Source organism: Mastigoproctus giganteus, chromosome 9, assembly GCF_048544385.1.
Source record: "Mastigoproctus giganteus isolate SK-2022 chromosome 9, ASM4854438v1, whole genome shotgun sequence".
Taxonomy (NCBI): domain Eukaryota; kingdom Metazoa; phylum Arthropoda; class Arachnida; order Uropygi; family Thelyphonidae; genus Mastigoproctus; species Mastigoproctus giganteus.
This window is the reverse complement of record NC_143583.1, coordinates 190,395,880-190,412,633: the sequence shown is the minus strand read 5'-3', so window position 1 is coordinate 190,412,633 and position 16,754 is coordinate 190,395,880. Positions and strand designations below refer to the sequence as shown.

Here is a 16,754-nt window from a genome sequence, read left to right as displayed (position 1 = left end):
AATAAAATTCGCCATGTAAATTTTTACAGTCATATGTACTGGGTTAATGGAACATTACATACTTTTATTTAAAAAGATACTAAACTTGCTAGAGTTTATCCAAAATTAGCAAAGCAAACTGCCTTAAAACAAAAAAAGTGGATAAGTGCTTTGCTTCTTTAAAGTGCAATTTTATATCAGTAATATGGAAAATAGCTAGAGAAACATTTTTTATATCATATACAGGGCGTTTCAAAAATGATGGTCAATAATTTAAAAGTGAAAAGTACAAATTATAATAAGCAAAAAAAGTCCCACTGAACATTGGGCCACAAATGAACTGTTTTCGAGATAATGCACATTTTCTGTTAAGATCCGCCACTGACTATGGGAGCACTAGTTTAGCAAAAAGCTGTGAATCCTTTGCTAAGGGTGGTTTTGTTAAACATAAGATAATACATTTTTAATTTTTAGTTTCAACACCACAGGATTTTACAGGATGTTACAAAAGGTGTTCAAAATGCTGTCCTTGCATCTATACGCAGCTTGTAGTCTTCTCTGAATTGAGTTGCGAATCCTCTCAGCCATTCCTGGGTCATTTCTGATTTGCTGAAAGGCTCCTTCAACTCGACGCTGCAATTCCTCAACTGTGTTAATGTCAAAAGTGTACACCAAGCTTTTTACATGACCCCAGATACAAAAATCCATAGGATTTAAGTCTGGTGATCTGGGAGGCCACATTACAGGCCCATCTTTACCTATCCATCGTTGACTATACCTTCTAGTTAGATACAGAGTCACAACTCAAGCAAAACGTGCCGGTGCACCAGCATTCATAAACCACACGTTCTGGCATTGCTGAAGTGGAACATTATCATCATCAAGGAAGAACATTCTGCAGGAACTGAAGGTACAACTCTCCTCTTTGGTAGAAAGTTTGGTCCAATTAGATGGTCTTCTAGTAGTCATGTCCAGACATTCAACGAGAAATGTTGCTGACGTTGTTACTCGTGAATTGCATTAGGATTTTCATCGGACCAAACATGACAGTTATGAAAATTAAAAATGCCATCACAAGTAAACCCAGCTTCGTCAGTGAACAAAATGTTGTTTAAAAATTGGGGGTTCAGGACACCGTTGTTGCATCCACTGGCAGAAGTTCACTCTGGGAGGGTGGTCTGTATTGCTGAGACCTTGTACACGCTGGATATGGTAGGGATACAAGTAATTGGCAATGTAAAATTCGCCACACACTATGATTCAGTACATGCTCTTGCAGAGCAACCCTCCTTGTCGAAATTCCTGGATTTTCTTCTATTCTTTCTAACACCCTTTTTTCAACATAAGGTGTTATGTTTCTGGGCCTACCTGCTCGTACTCCATGTGCAAAGTGCCCATGTTCTCTAAGGCACTGATGTACCCCGATGAATGTGCACGTATTGGCTTGCCTTTGGCAGGGAAATGCTTCTTGGTACAAATGTGCAGCCTCGAGTGCACTGCCATTGGCTTTACCATACATGAAGTGCATGCCACATACTCTTCGTTGCTGTAACCTCTTTCCACGTTGACTATCCTTTGACAAGCACTAGTATGCCTGCTACGTCTCAGAGCATTGAGAGAGGGAAAAGGGAGAGAATGAGCATAACCTAACCTAAACAAACCTAAGTAAACATGGTGGATCCCAACTAGAAATGTGCAATATCTATAAAAACAATTCACTTAAGGACCCATGTTTACTAGGAATTTTTTGCATATTGTAGTCTGTACAGTTCACCTTTAAATTATTGACCATCACTTTTGAAACACCCTGTATAGTTATGGACTCCTTGATTATCTGAGGTGAATAAAACCAAGACTGCCTTGAATAAGAGAAACAGAACCTCTTAAATAACAGTTTGGGCCTCATTTACTGATTTAGTGTGCAATAACTATAATGAAAAGTGCATATACATTTTTAAAATTACAGAGCACTGTAATTTTAAAATATTTTTATTAAAAATACTATATGGTGTAATAAGTACTGTGTGTATGAAATTAAAATATATATAAAATATAATAAAACTGGATATATTGTATAAACAAAGGTCTAATGAGTTACCATTCTGACTAATATATATATATATATACTCAGCAGGCCTACTTCTACTGTTCATGGTTATTCTTTTCAGGAAAATCAGTTAGCTTCTTTTGGGTAAGCACGAAACTCTATCAGCTGCTATATGATCTTGCCAATTCTTCATGAAGAGGAGATCAAGTTGGGAAACATCATTTCTTTGTTCCAAGAGCAGAGAGCTTTAGTGTGAGAGCACCGTAGCACAGACATTTGAGTTGACTGTAGTTCTAGCCTATGTGACTGCTAAATATACTGCTTGTTTTCTCTCTATCTTGTAAATTCTTCTGCATTTATTAATCCTAGGGTATAAACAAAATTTTTTTTATCAATGCTACCCCCCCATTCTGCATGATGACTAATTCTTTGTCAATAATCAGAAAAGTTTGGCTTTGAGGGCATTTCATTCTAAGGGTAAACTAGTTTATAAAATTTTGGATGAATTTTCTATGTATGTATTTTTTCTTTCTTAGCTCTAGTTAGAATGGTTTATAATTAACAACTTTCTTAAGTTTCATTGTAGGTAATGTTATTTAATGCAACAATCCAAAATTAATTTAACCTACCACTTTAATGATAACTGAAACATAACTGTAAAAGAATTTAAATACTCAAGATGGCAGCATTTCTGGGATTGGTTGCATGATGGTTAAGAAACAGTTTCTTATGTTCTTTAATATTATGCTCAATAATGCTGACCTACTGCTTATATATTTGCAGTAGGATTTTGAGATTTGGAAGAACTTGAAACACTGTGATTTTCAAATGACCAAGAGTATTGTAGACTGACCCTGACCTTAATAATGGTTAAACCTCTTTTTTTTAAAACTTCTTTTGCAGGATCTTTTCTTAAAATTCTTTTAGACTTTTATGGTAAGCATATCATACTATAAAAGAACTACATATTATATTATAAAAACTTAATACAATATAAAATTTTTTTTTTTTTTGGCTGATGCTGCATAAGCTTGCTTTCTTGCATCATATGCCTCTACTAATGCTAAAAGCATATTACAAAGCAACCAACATCCAACAGATGCATATTTCTCTCATCAAATATTCTGAAATCAAGTCAAGAAAATGGTGGTTGGTCTTCCATGCTTCCTGTTGATTGCTTAATTATCACTAGTAGCTTTTTAGACTAAGCCAATTTGATTCTTTAACCAGTTTAAAAAAAAAAAGTTATGCTTGTTTGGCTAGCACTGCAAATGAAATTTAATTATAAAACACAAAAAATTAACATTATGATGAAAGTTATTTACTTGAAACAGAATCAGCAAGCAAATGAAAACTAACAAGTGTATGCTGCAACTTGCAATTTCTACCAAGAGAAGTTGTGCCCTTGGCACATGCACAATACAGTTTTGGTAATGGATATCAGTGTCATTTTTGCAGTACCACTCAGTGGTTTTCATTTGAAATAAAACAACTGAAGGGAGATATGAATGTGTGTGAGAGAAGGAGAGGCAGGGTAGGCGGTTAAAAAGTTGTATGTGGAAGTTCCTTCTAATTCTGTATAGGTTTTATAAAATACCAGAAAGTAGTCTTATGGACAATATGACAAATAAAGAAACATCAAGCAAGTTTTACCATATTCATATAAAGGTAGAACAGTGTAATGTTAAGCATAATGCTTCTTGGGTGCTACCATTTTAATTAATCATTCACTGAAGACAATTTTAATGTAAAATAACACAATAACAAGTCTAAAAAAATAAAATAATTTATTTTACATATCTGTACATTTCATATTAGTTATCTCTGGGATAGCAAATGAAGTGCCAAAGCTTCTTCTTCAGCTAGTGACAAGCCCCTGTCATCTGAGTTACCGCTACCTTCAGTAACATCCGAAACTGATTCAGAATCCAGCCTTTTCTTTTTTCTGAAAGTGAAATTTTCAGGTACAATTAATAAGGTTAACAGAGATTAACTCATCTTAGCTTAGAAAAATTAGAAAATTCTAGGGGGGGGGAGAGTGTATTTATTTCAAATTTACTAAAGGGATAAATGCAGAGATTAGCATTTTGTGGGGGGGGGAGAGACTATTTCAAAATTACTAAAGGATGTAGCTTTTTCAATGAAACATGCTGGTCACACAAAATCACAGTTGTATTTTTTAAAGTATGCAGTAATTTGGAAAACATTTGATTATTATTATAATTTCTAGCACGAGTTTCTATTTATTCCCAACAAAGATGTACCAATTATCCCCATTATCCTGGAACCAATTATCCTCATTATCTGAGGATAATAGGTTCCAGAAAATTCCACTTAAAACAAGGGCCAAATTTTCATAATGGGTATATATACTTGTACATAGTAAAAAATGGATTAAGGAATTGAAAAATGAGAAAATTATTTTATTAGACATTATTTATTATAATATTTTGAACAACGTAAGGTTAAGTAAAGTTTATTGAAGTTACACTATTTTTCAGTTTTATGAATAAAGAATGAATCCAGAGTTTTTTTTTTTTTTTCTCCAGATAAAATTGTGTTGTAGCATTTAGTTATGTCTAACTCTATGCTTAACTTTTGCTGCACGATCACGAAGAGGGTCATTCTCACAAAATATTGAAGTGCTTGGTCAATTTTCTCAAGGGCTTCTTTAATTCCTTAATTTTCAAATCCTCATAACTGCGGGACTCAGATAATGAGTACTTGGATATCAGGGACTCCCTGTAGTAGTAGTGAGACTTCCTGTCCATTCCATTCAGGACGGTTATATACAAATGGCTTGTCATGATCCCTTACACAACAGAATATTCATATCATTAAGTAACAAACAATGTTTGGGTGAAAACTGAGTCACACCTCAGTAGTACAGCATGGAAGCATGTTGACGGGCTTTGACATGCAGCTGATGTTAACTGTGTTTCTCATAATGTCAAAACAAGCTTGGCCAAAAAGTTACTGCCACATGCGTGCAGTGGCAGTAACTTTTTTGGATACAGGGATTTGTAATCAGGAGGGAAACAGGAGGTTTTCCTTTAAACATTAGCTTACCTAACATTTTTCTGTGTGTGGATTTATGTTTAGATACTCTATTAGACATATTACCCTCTTCAGAAATGTAGAGTCTCCTCCTCAAAGTTTTGTTCATTACAATGGCCCTGCTGTCTAGAGCTGCCATGAGCATTTCCAAAGCTTAACCAGAAAGAGAAGATATGGACTCAGTTTTTGTCTTTCTAACCTGGCTGAATATTCTCTTGCACTCAGCACTGCTATGAGAAATTGTTAAAATGCCAAGCACAACTTGGAATAATTATTTATATTTCAAGCTTCCTTACATATTTGTCAGTTCTCCAACCATGAACCATTGTACATCAATTCTTTCTTCTTTCGTAAAGAATCTGGTAGGTTCTCATACTGAAACCGGCAACCCCCCCCTCCTCACTGAGTGAAAGTTCAGAAACTTCTGCTCTTCTTTTAGCCTTTCCGTGACCTTGGCAGTGGAAAAAGCTTATGACTAAGCGAGAATCATTCTTCTGTTTTAGCCTGATTTGATAATCAATTTCTACAATGAAGAGAAGGATTTGAAAACTGTTGGTAAAATAAATTTGCACATAACATTCTTCAACATAATTTAAGTGTAATGATCTCAGTACATGGATGCAAAGTATGCTGATTGAAGAGTATATTTGATTTTAAACGTTTGGCATAACATGCCTAGAATTATCAGTTGCTTGGCCTGTTTAGATTGTTTTTACTATAAGTTTGCAATTCAGGAGCTCTTTTTTTCTCAAGTTCATCAGTTTCTCTTTTAAAAGCTTTTGGATCATGAACTGGATTTGAATATGAGTCAGTGCCACTTATTAGTGATGACCTGTTGTACTTTAAAATTTGAGCATTCTGAAAAGTGTTCATATTGCTTTTCTTACCACTTATAACCTCATTACACAGACTTGTTAAAGATTGCCACTGCTCTACCAATCTAGTTACATATTTAACCAAAGACAGCCAAGTGTGTACATATATTCTTCAAATTCTTTTTTACATCAGTGTCATACACCAGTTGAAACTGTTTAAGTCTATCTTTCCTTTTAGAACTTCTTTTCAGATAGTAGTAAATTTCCAGCAAGTATTCTTGCTTACACAGGAAACCATACAGCTCTCTTTTCACCAGACAAATTAATAAGATTACAAGGACAGCCTTTTACTATCAAGTGTTCAATTTCTGCTATTAATACTCTTGCTACTCTAGTGTTCAGGTCTACCATAACAAATGCATTATCAACACTAAGTGACAGATGATTTTTTGAAGGAATCCTACACACCTTCAGGTTATTCAGAAGATGCCCAATATTGGACTCAATATAATCTAGGAGTAATGACCTTAGTACAAGGATGGGATATATGCTGAATTGAAAAGCATGTCTTGATTTTCAAATATTGACACAACGTGCCTAGAATTATCACCTTCCAATTATGGCACCAAGAGCAAGCAGCTTTCAATTTGATGATTTTTTATTTTTATTATGCAAGGTCACCAAAATGGGATATCACTTGGAATCACTTTGATTACTGCCACCTGTAGCAACTGAAAATGGCTCATTTTTCAGAGCCATCACTACCTCTTCTTTCCCTATCTGTGCAATTTCAATAACAATGAATGTTGTTTTCTTCCACAACCATATTTTTTTGCTATTGGGAAACCTATTTCTAAACAACAAGCGTGCATGACTGGCACAACTCAGAGGAAGATTATGTTCTGTGGAAAAAAAAAAAAAAAAAAAAAAATATATATATATATATATATATATATATATATAAAAATAAACAAACATTCAGCACATGTAACACTGTCACCATGAAACGCAACATGAATTTTAGAAATTATTTCTGTGCACCATTATGTTTATTTGCAAACAAATGGCTAATAAAATCATGTATTCCACCACTTGAAATTGAGAAATCACATCTACATATTTAGAATTTGGAGATGGATCCCACTGGATCTGGTGGCCTGTGGTTCATGCCTTTTGCATGTGTAGCCATAAGTTATCCTTCATGGCTATGCATATAAAAATAGCAGTAAAATTAAATTTTATATTGTATTATGATGCACTTAGCAACAGTCACCGACCATAAATGATCATGTTCATAAAAATTTACAAAAGAGGACTATTACAAAGATCACATCACAATTATCATAACTTTTTGACCTTGACAACATTTCACTTTCCTCGCTGTCACTTTCTCCTGAATCTCTGGATCGCTTATTATCATAAACATCATCAGGATTGGGCAATTCATCAATCAAAGCAGAAAGATGCTCATTTTCACTTTCTGAACTTTCATCATTTCTTTCTGAGCTGCTATCTCTTCCACCCTTCTTTATCTATAAAAAAAGAAATATATATATATATATTTTAAAACAAAATAAATACTTTATTTATGACTGATGATACATTAAGGATTCCTTATGTGCTGTGAAGCAACAACTAGATCATAAGTATAGCGTAGCTTAATTTTCAGCACTCACCTCATAGTAATTCGCTTGGTTTGATGAAACTTATAACAGGTACATAGCAGTTATAAAACTTTTAAATTCTGATTAGTAGCTATTCGTAACTTAGCGTAATTATGAATTTTAAAAATGGAATGTGCACTTTCCTTTCTTAGGCAAATTTTAACACATTTTAAAGCTCATAATTTTTAAATTTTTTAAAATTCATAATTACACTAAGTTACGAATAGCTACTAATCGGAATTTAAAAGTTTTGTACCTGTTATAAGTTTCATTAAACCAAGCAAATTACTATGAGGTGAATGCTGAAAATTAAGCTACGCTACACTTATGATCTAATACTTTATATTTATTAATTAAAATCAGCCTAGATTAAATTGTCAAACATACAAAAGCGATAAAGATAGCAAGAGTCTAAAATCCATATCAAGACTAATGATTAGTTGGTTAGAGTTTCTTGGTACATCAAGTGCACTAGCTCACATGAGTTATTGTGTATTATATCTGTATAAGTGGGGGTGTTCACAGGCCCATAGGAATGTTTTTCAGGTTAAAAACATGAAATAACTTGTAAGAAAAACCATTCTCTTTCTGCTTGTCACTGACTCAAGAACCCAAGATTCACATATTATAACTATACTGTCCATCACAAAAGATGAACAAATAGATGTGGCTAAAATTATGTAAAATGTTCTTCTTTAAACAATCAGCAGTGAATCAGAAAGTGGGTGTAGTTATTCCTGAAGAGCAAAGAGCAACAATTTTAATTAGAATGCAAATGATGATGTGGATCTCTGGTGTGTTACAGTTGATCCTATAAACTGTTGAATGCAATTATTCTGCTTCAGAACTTCTCTTTTATAATATCACAAATCACCCCTTCTCTTAATCATTAAATATGAGTAAATATTGTAAACTATTTCCCCCTTACTTAACTAATAGGAGGGTGCTCTACTTGTGGAAAAGAACAGTTGGTGGATTTTTGGCTGCTGTAAAGGGATACGTATTTTTAATTTTTACTGAATTCTTCGTTAATTAACATACTACATTGTGTTTTACAGGGATATTAAATAGGTTTAGTAGCATTCGTTAGCTTCTTATTTTGAATTTAACTAGTGATTTTTGAAGTTACGTCTCCCGGCATTGGTGCCAATATTGTTGAACTAACTGCCATATTGAAGTCAATAAGAAATAGCGTAATGTATATACAAAGGGTACTAGGAAAGTTTTGCAATATGACACAACAATGAATCACAGGAAGCTGCTTGTTGCTGCATGTTGAGACATGTTCATACGTGCATAGAAGCCGCCACGCCAAGTTCAATGGGCTCAGTTATTCATTAGTAGTGAGAGTGTAAAGTGCTTGCGATGGCATCGTGGTCACGAAATGAGATAAGGACAGTTTTGCAGTATAATTTTGTGCGTGGTTTAACCATAGACCAGTGCTTAGAAGAAATGACTCTTGCACTAGATGATGATTGTCCACATCGTACAACGATATTCAGGTGGTATAGAGAATTCCAAAGGGGAAATTTCACTCTGGAGGATTCGGAGAGGCCGGGAAGGCCACGAACGTCAGTTACGGAGGAAAACGTTACTGCTGTGAGGAAAATGCTTGACGAAAACAGGCGAGTGACCTACCAACAGATAGAGGATATTTTGGGCCTAAATGCACCAGCAATTCGTTCGATTCTGCAAGATCATTTGCACGTGAAGAAACTTTGTTCTCTCTGGGTGCCGCATCAACTGACTAAAGAGCAGATGACATGACGTGTGACTTGGTGCAGGGAGATGTTAAAAAAGTTTGATAAGGGACAATTTCGGTATGTGAACAACATCGTGACAGGTGACGAGACTTGGCTGTACTATTACGATCTGCCGACCAAGGCTCAAAACAAAGTTTGGGTCTTTGATGATGACGACACACCCGTAATTGTCAGAAAATCCCGATCTGTAAAGAAGAAAATGATAGCTGTATTTTTCAAATCGAGTGGAATTGTGGAATGTGTCGTTTTGGACACGCAGAAGACAGTCACAGCTAAGTGGTATACTGAACAATGCCTGCCTAAAGTCATTGGATCTATGAAGAACCTGCGGCCAAAGTCAAGAATGGACACCTGGTACCTCCATCACGATAATGCTGCAGCTCACTGCGCCAAAGCCTGCACCGAATATTTGACCACGACAGGACTGAAACTTCTCGAGCACCCTCCCTACAGTCCAGACCTTGCTCCCTGCGACTTTGCACTGTTCCTGCATGTGAAAATGAAGCTAAAAGGGAGGCAGTTTTCCAGTGATGAGGACCTTCTACGGGCTTGGGACAACGAGTGTGCTTTACTCCCTAGTGAAACTTGGCAGAACTGGTTTAAAGATTGGTTTCGGAGGATGGAGAGGTGTATTGAATGTAGAGGAAATTACTTTGAAAAAATTAAATAAACAAAGCTGTATTGCAAAACTTTCCTAGTACCCTTTGTATATCTCGAACTGATAGCATAAGGTATAAAGAAAAACTAGATAGCGTAATACAAAGCACTCAATTAGGAATCTGTTAACTTATTATAGTATTATCAATTAATCAAAAATATTATTAATCTTATTAAATTTCATTGTTAATTAAATTGTATTTAAACAGAAATCATGACCCAGACTACAGCTGCGAAGCAAAGATCATAGACTAGTGAGAGTGCTATGACTTGGGGGAGGAATAAAGGGGGCGATTCTCCAACACATCACAGTCTCAAAAAATGTTCAAAATGTGAAATGTTTGCTGAACTTTCTAAAACGGGACATGATCTAGCCAAGGAGGATGTCTTTGTGTGTGTGTGTGTGTGTGTGTGCTAGAAGCCTAGAGTGTCAAGAAATTAGGTGCCAATTCAGCATTCTGATGGGCGTCTATGAGAGCTTGAGGTGTAGGGTAAATGCCCTCGAAGAAATTAATATGAGGGGCCCATCAAGCTCTTAGCTGCCCAGCTCAACGGCAGAGCTCACTCATGCATCAGGCAACACAGAGGCAATCTCCAAGGCAGAATGTGCTGGTCCCAAAGGAACTAGTTATTGTTGGTGACTATTGTCATAGAGATAGGGAATATACTATGCAAGAAGGATAGGTGGAACAGGCACAGGGTATGTCTGCCAGGGGGCAAAAGTTGATGACGTAGAGCGGATATCATCTTTTAAGGGCACGAAAGGTGATATTGTTGTACACATTGGAACTAATGACATTAACAGTAAGAGATCTGCAGATTTACTCAACAAGTACAGGTCAATGTTGACAAAAAGTCGCAAGTTAGGTTTGAATGTGAAAGCGTCTGCAGTTCTGCCCAGACACGATAGGAGGGAGAATATGATGAGAGCCTTGTTGATCAATTCAGCCATGGAGAGATTGCGCAAGGCTCAAGGGGTAGAATTTTTTCAGCCTGGTCTGTGCTTGTTGACAGGAGAGACTGCTTCTACAGGGATGGGGTACACTTAAATAGAAAAGGTGCAAGAATATTTGCTAATCCTATCGAGGCAGTGTTAGGTGGGTTGAAAAACTACTAGCTTGGGGGTGATACACAGACTAAAAGGTTACCAGTGGCCGCAGGCATAAGCAAAAGTGATTCTTGCACTGCTTCTATTAGAATGAGCAGCAGCAGCCTGGAAAGCAAGGCAATGGAGATTTCCAGGACTGCTGGGAGTGATAGTGGAACACATAAATACATGGGCTGTATTAGGGTAACTAAGAGTGGTAACAGGTGCATGTATACTTGCATGTACACCAATGCTAGGAGTATAGTTAATAAATTTGATGAGCTTGAAGTGCTAGTCAAGACATCAAAGGCAGATATTGTTGGGATATCAGAGATGTGGGAGTACAATGTGTACAGAAAGGATAGACAGACAGGAAGGGAGGAGGGGTTATGCTGTTAGTTAAGAAACACAAAATCTAAGGAAGTGCATCCAATTTATGTTGGTGGACAATGCAGTGTTAAGGCTGTTTGGTGTGGCATAAGCACTGGGAAAGGAAAAACAGTAGGTGTGTGTGTGTTATAGGCCTAATGCATCTGATGAGTATAATGAGCAATTGTGCAGAGAAATAGAGAGGCCTAGTAAATCAGAATGTCTTATAATGGGGAATTTTAACTTTGCAGATATTGACTGGAACATGTCGTTTGGTCACTCGCACACTAGCAAGATTTTGTGGTTTTATTGGATGATTGTTTTCTACAGCAGCATATTCAGGAGGCAACCAGAGGGAGTAATACTCTTGATCTGAATATCAGAAGTGATTATTCATGAATAAGAATTTGCAGATAAAGGAACCACTGGGTGACAGTGATCACAATGTACTGATGTGGGAATTACTTAAGGATGTAACTACCATCAAGGCTAAAGGGAAGGGCTTTTGTTTTTGTAAAGGTAACCACAGGGGTCTCAGACAGTTTTTAAATTCTGTTCAGTGGGATCAACTGATGATGTTACCAATGTTGAATTCTAAATGGGAAGCATTCAGGAACTTAATTTTCGAGGCTGCTAGGCTTTTCATTCCAACTGAGAAATACTGTTCAAGGTTTAGGCCTAAATGGATGTCAGATGAACTAATGAGGCTTGTGGCGGAGAAGAAAAATGTATGGGATGCATATAAAGTCACAAAGGAGGTTTAGGCAGGCGAAGGCAGATTAGGAGAAATCCTTGGCAAAGGATGCAAAGAAAAACAGCAGAGTTCTTTACTTATGTAAACTCTAGAAGGAAAGGGATGAATCAGATTAGACCACTTAACAAAGATGGGTTGACTATTGATGATCATGCTCAGGTAGCTGATAAAATGAATAAGTATTTTGCATCTACATTCACATGAGGAGTTATTCAATGAAGGGAGTGCCAGAAGTTTATCAAACTCTAACAGGGAGCTAAGTGATTTTGTAATAACTGAGAGAAAAGTGGAAGAGAAAATTGTTGAAGTTAAATTTCTCTTTCTCTTGTTGAAGTCATAAGAAAGGCACCTGGGGTGGACGGGATCTATTCAGTTATATTAAAGGAGGCAGCAAAGGAAATAAGCAAACCCTTAGCCATAATTATGAGAGCTTCCTTGGACACAGGGGAGGTCCCCGTGGACTGGAGGTGTGCAAATGTATCAAAAGGTGACATAGATAACTATAGACCTGTTAGTTTAACTTGTGTTCCGAGGAAGATAATGAAATCACTGGTTAAAAAGCATTGCAGGATCATCTAGACAAGACTGCAGTAATAGTTAAGATGCAGCATGGGTTTGTTAACGGGAAATCTTGTCTGACCAATTTGATTGGATACTATGATGTGGTCACAAAGGAACTGAATGCCAAAAATACTGTTGCACATGGAAGACTGCTGCACAAATTGGAGAGGTATGGCATTAAGGGCAAGTTGCAACAATGGATAAAGGGATGGTTGAGTGAGAGACGACAGAGAGTGGTAATCAATGGACACTACTCTTCGTGGACAAATGTTATTAATGGAGTTCCCCAGGGTTCGGTGTTGGGCCCATTGTTGTTTTGTTTATTTATCAATGATACTGATGAAGGTATATCAGGTTTAATGTCCAAGTCTGCAGATGATACAAAGGTTGGCAAGGTTGTTAACGACAGTAAAGACAGTATGCTATTCCAACTGGATCTAGATAAGTTGGGCAAATGGGCTGAAAAGTGGCAACTGAAGTTTAACATTGACAAGTGCAAAGTACTGCGTATGGATAGCAATAACCCAAGAGAAATGAACCAACTGTGTGGTACTACAATGAGGGAAGTGGAAAGTGAAAAAGACCTGGGGATAATTGTGCAGTCAAATATGAAGTTTGCTGAGCAGTGCGGAGGGGGCTACTAGGGCAGGTCATGGAGGTGATTATCCCGTTATACAAGGCAACGGTCAGGCCATACCTAGAGTACTGTGTACAGGTCTGGAGGCCTCATTTTAGGAAGGATGTAGGGTTGCTAAAACGAGTACAAAGAAGGGCAACAAGATTGGTGAGGGGAACAAAGGGGTGCTCTTACCAAGAATGGCTTAAGTTCTGCAAATTGCAGTGCCAGGAGAGTAGGCACCTGCGAGGTGATCTGATTGAGGTGTATAAGGCCTTGAATGGTTTGAGCAAGCTGAATGCTGATGGCATTCTTCCTCTTGGTCAGATTAAGAACCTGAGGGGGGTCAAATATTCAAACTGACGAAAGACAGTTGCAGAATAGATGGGCGGAATCCTTTAAACAGAGGTAGCCGATTGGTGCAACAGACTTCCGTCTTTGTTGTGGAAATTGATAGCCTAGATACAGTCCATTCAGTTATTTGGGACATATCGGGACTAGTGCATTTTGGCCCGATTAAGCGGCTGCCCCAATTATCCGAAGTTTCACATATATAATTAAAAATACAATGTATTCCCCCCCCCTTACAATTGGTTCACTGTACAACCAAATCATGTTACTTTTTTTTTTTTTTTTTTGATTTGGTAGTTGTTGGCGCATCGGCTTCTGTGGCCATATTGCACCTCCCAAGGTTTCTGCAGTACTTTGATCCAAGCCCGAGGCAGGAATCGAACCTGCGACCTTTGGGTTGCCGGGCAGGTACTTTACTCACTCGGCTAGCCCGGTCGGCTAAATCATGTTACGACGAACTCAACATAGTAAAGTACTGTTCACTATACGATGTGCAGTAAGCGCCGGTCATTGTGATCACGTTTGTGAACTGAATTTTAATTCTATTAAACAGCAATTCTAATTAGCGAAAATAGGAGGAATATTATCCACAGGCTATAAAAGCAAAGATATATTAAGCACAAATTTACCCTTTATTACCTTACAAATTAAAAAAATTAAATGATACGTGAAAATCGGAAGAATATAAGTGATAATCGGATTAATTAATACGTAATGTAATATGCACATACGAACTAGTTGACATTTCTGTTCACTGACATTTGTGGGTGGGGGTTAAAATTTAAAACAGTAAAAAGATAAGCAATCAATAACAAAGAACACGGCACACAAACTGCAAGTAACACGATACGCGTGAGAACGGAGTAACGAGTTACAAAGCTTTAAAAATAGGAACGAAGAGAAGAGCTGAAAATGAATTTTTTTATATGATTGAAGATTTCATGGAAGTGTAAACACATTTCACCATAATAACCCACAGAATTCCAGCTGTCAGTATTATCGCAAATTCAAAAAGATCGAGTTTACTGTCCATTTATGACAGATTTCACTAACAGAAAAGCCCAATAAACAGGTGACTGCTAATTGTGTTTATTGTTTTATGGTTGTGACCTCCAGAATTTTGACCGAACCACGTGGTACCGTCGGAGACAATTGCAGGGTAATCTCCAGTGCTGCGGTCTTCTGCCCCGATTAAATGGCATGCTATCCCAGTTAAGCGAAGTAAACCTGGCTATTTTCTTGATTTGTTTCTGTTTTTTAAGATTTGCTCCAAATAAACGGCTGCCCGATTAACCGGTGGCCCAAATAACCGGAATCCACTATATCTTTAAGGCTGAGCTGGACAGACATTTTGAATGAATGGAGGGGCGAAATGGGAGGGGGATTTTTTTTGGCTGATGCTGCATAAGCTTGCTTTCTTGCATCGTATGCCTCTAGTAAAGCTGATGCTAATTACACTTGCCTTACATGAGATATGTGCACTAGATGATGACACTACACAAGTAAGAATTGTTGTTCCACTCCCACCGAAACTTGAATGCTAAATAGGTTTCAGTTTGCAGTATAAGTTTCCACCTCCAAACCTTTCAGCTTTCACCCCCCCACCAAGTTATCAAAACTCTCACAAGTTGTAATAATACTAAACTAAGATAAGCTACTCAATCTCTGAAATGGAAAGTTCTGCCTGTCTTCATAGGAGCTCTATTAAACCCTTATAGTTGTTTTAACACATCACTAGTTCAGAGCATGGTACAGCAAGACAGTGATCAATGTCCCCAGTGGACTGTACAATGATTTGGAATGAAATGCCAAGACACAGCAGCAAGTTACAGAAATTGGTGAAAAGTAATATATTAATTATACATCATAAATACAGAAAACCTATGGCACAGTTAATCACTCCTAGGAGAAGGTTGCAAGGTTCCCCTTCTCCAAAATTCAAGTTTTTAATCCTATACAACAGGAAACCAGTCCCTCCATCCTCCCAAATAATTTGTCTAATTCTTCTTTAAATTTATTCAAACTACTCACCCTCACAATGCAAGGTGGAAGTTTGTTTTGACAATCAATCAGTCTCTGGCTGAAAGCAAATTTTCTTACATCTGTCTAACAACCATCTTTTTCAATTTAAATTTATGCCCCTTCATGTGTGTTGCCTGAGCAAGTTAGGATACCATCCACACAATGCCATCTATATCACACATCTTGGCCTTAGTTGCCACGGAAAAAATATTACATCAACCTAGCCAGCCCATCCCAGGATATAAGAAACCTTAATGAAAATTCACATCTTGTAGCAAGTTTAAAAAATCTGTCAGCTGCAATTCCAAGATTTGGCAATATGATCTACACCTAAATTAAGTGATATCATATACTTGGATTTTAGGAAACTTTTGATACTGTTGTACATATCACAGCAGTATGGCATTAAGGGCAAGTTTCTGCAATGGATAAAGGGATGGTTGAGTTGGAGACGGCAGAGAGTGGTAATAAATGGACACCGCTCTATATGGTCTAATATTATTAGCCGAGTCCCCCAGGGTTTGGTGCTGGGCCCATTGTTGTTTTGTTTATTTATCATTGAAGGTATATCAGACTTAAGTCCAAGTTTGCAGATGATACATAGGTTGGCATTTTGTTAATGACAGTAAAGACAGTATGCTACTGCAACAGGATCTAGAAAAGTTAGGCCGATGGGCTGAGAAGTGGCAACTGAAGTTTAACATTGACAAATGCAAAGTACTCCATATGGGTAACAGTAACCCAAGAGAAATGTACCAACTGTGTGGTACTACACTCAGGGAGGTGGAGAATGAAAAAGATCTGGGGGTAATTGTGCAGTCAGATATGAAGTTCTCTGAGCAATGCAGACAGGCTGCCAAAGCAGGTCATGGAGTTTTGTCAATGATATATTGGAACTTTGTTAGCAGAGACAAGGAGGTGATTACCTCTTTGTATAAGACAGTGGTCAGGCCACATCTTGAGTATACTGTATACAGGTCTGGAGTCCTCATTTTAGGAAGGATGTAGAGTT

The 16,754-nt window shown here is 37.2% G+C and overlaps 1 protein-coding gene across 2 annotated transcripts in view; it reads right to left on the bottom strand.

Moving 5' to 3' along the window:
- Positions 1-3,798: 3,798 nt before the first annotated feature.
- The window catches only part of LOC150080972 (putative ATP-dependent RNA helicase DDX10), a 274,251-nt gene continuing 261,295 nt past the window's right edge, over positions 3,799-16,754 (bottom strand). For both annotated transcript variants that reach the window (XM_090381935.1, XM_090381936.1), the window contains 2 exons: positions 7,255-7,430; positions 3,799-3,971 (listed from right to left, as the gene is read on the bottom strand). In XM_090381935.1, coding sequence (XP_090238061.1) covers positions 3,845-3,971; positions 7,255-7,430 — 303 coding nt within the window. In that variant the 3' untranslated portion in view covers positions 3,799-3,844. The remainder of the gene's footprint in view (positions 3,972-7,254; positions 7,431-16,754) is intronic.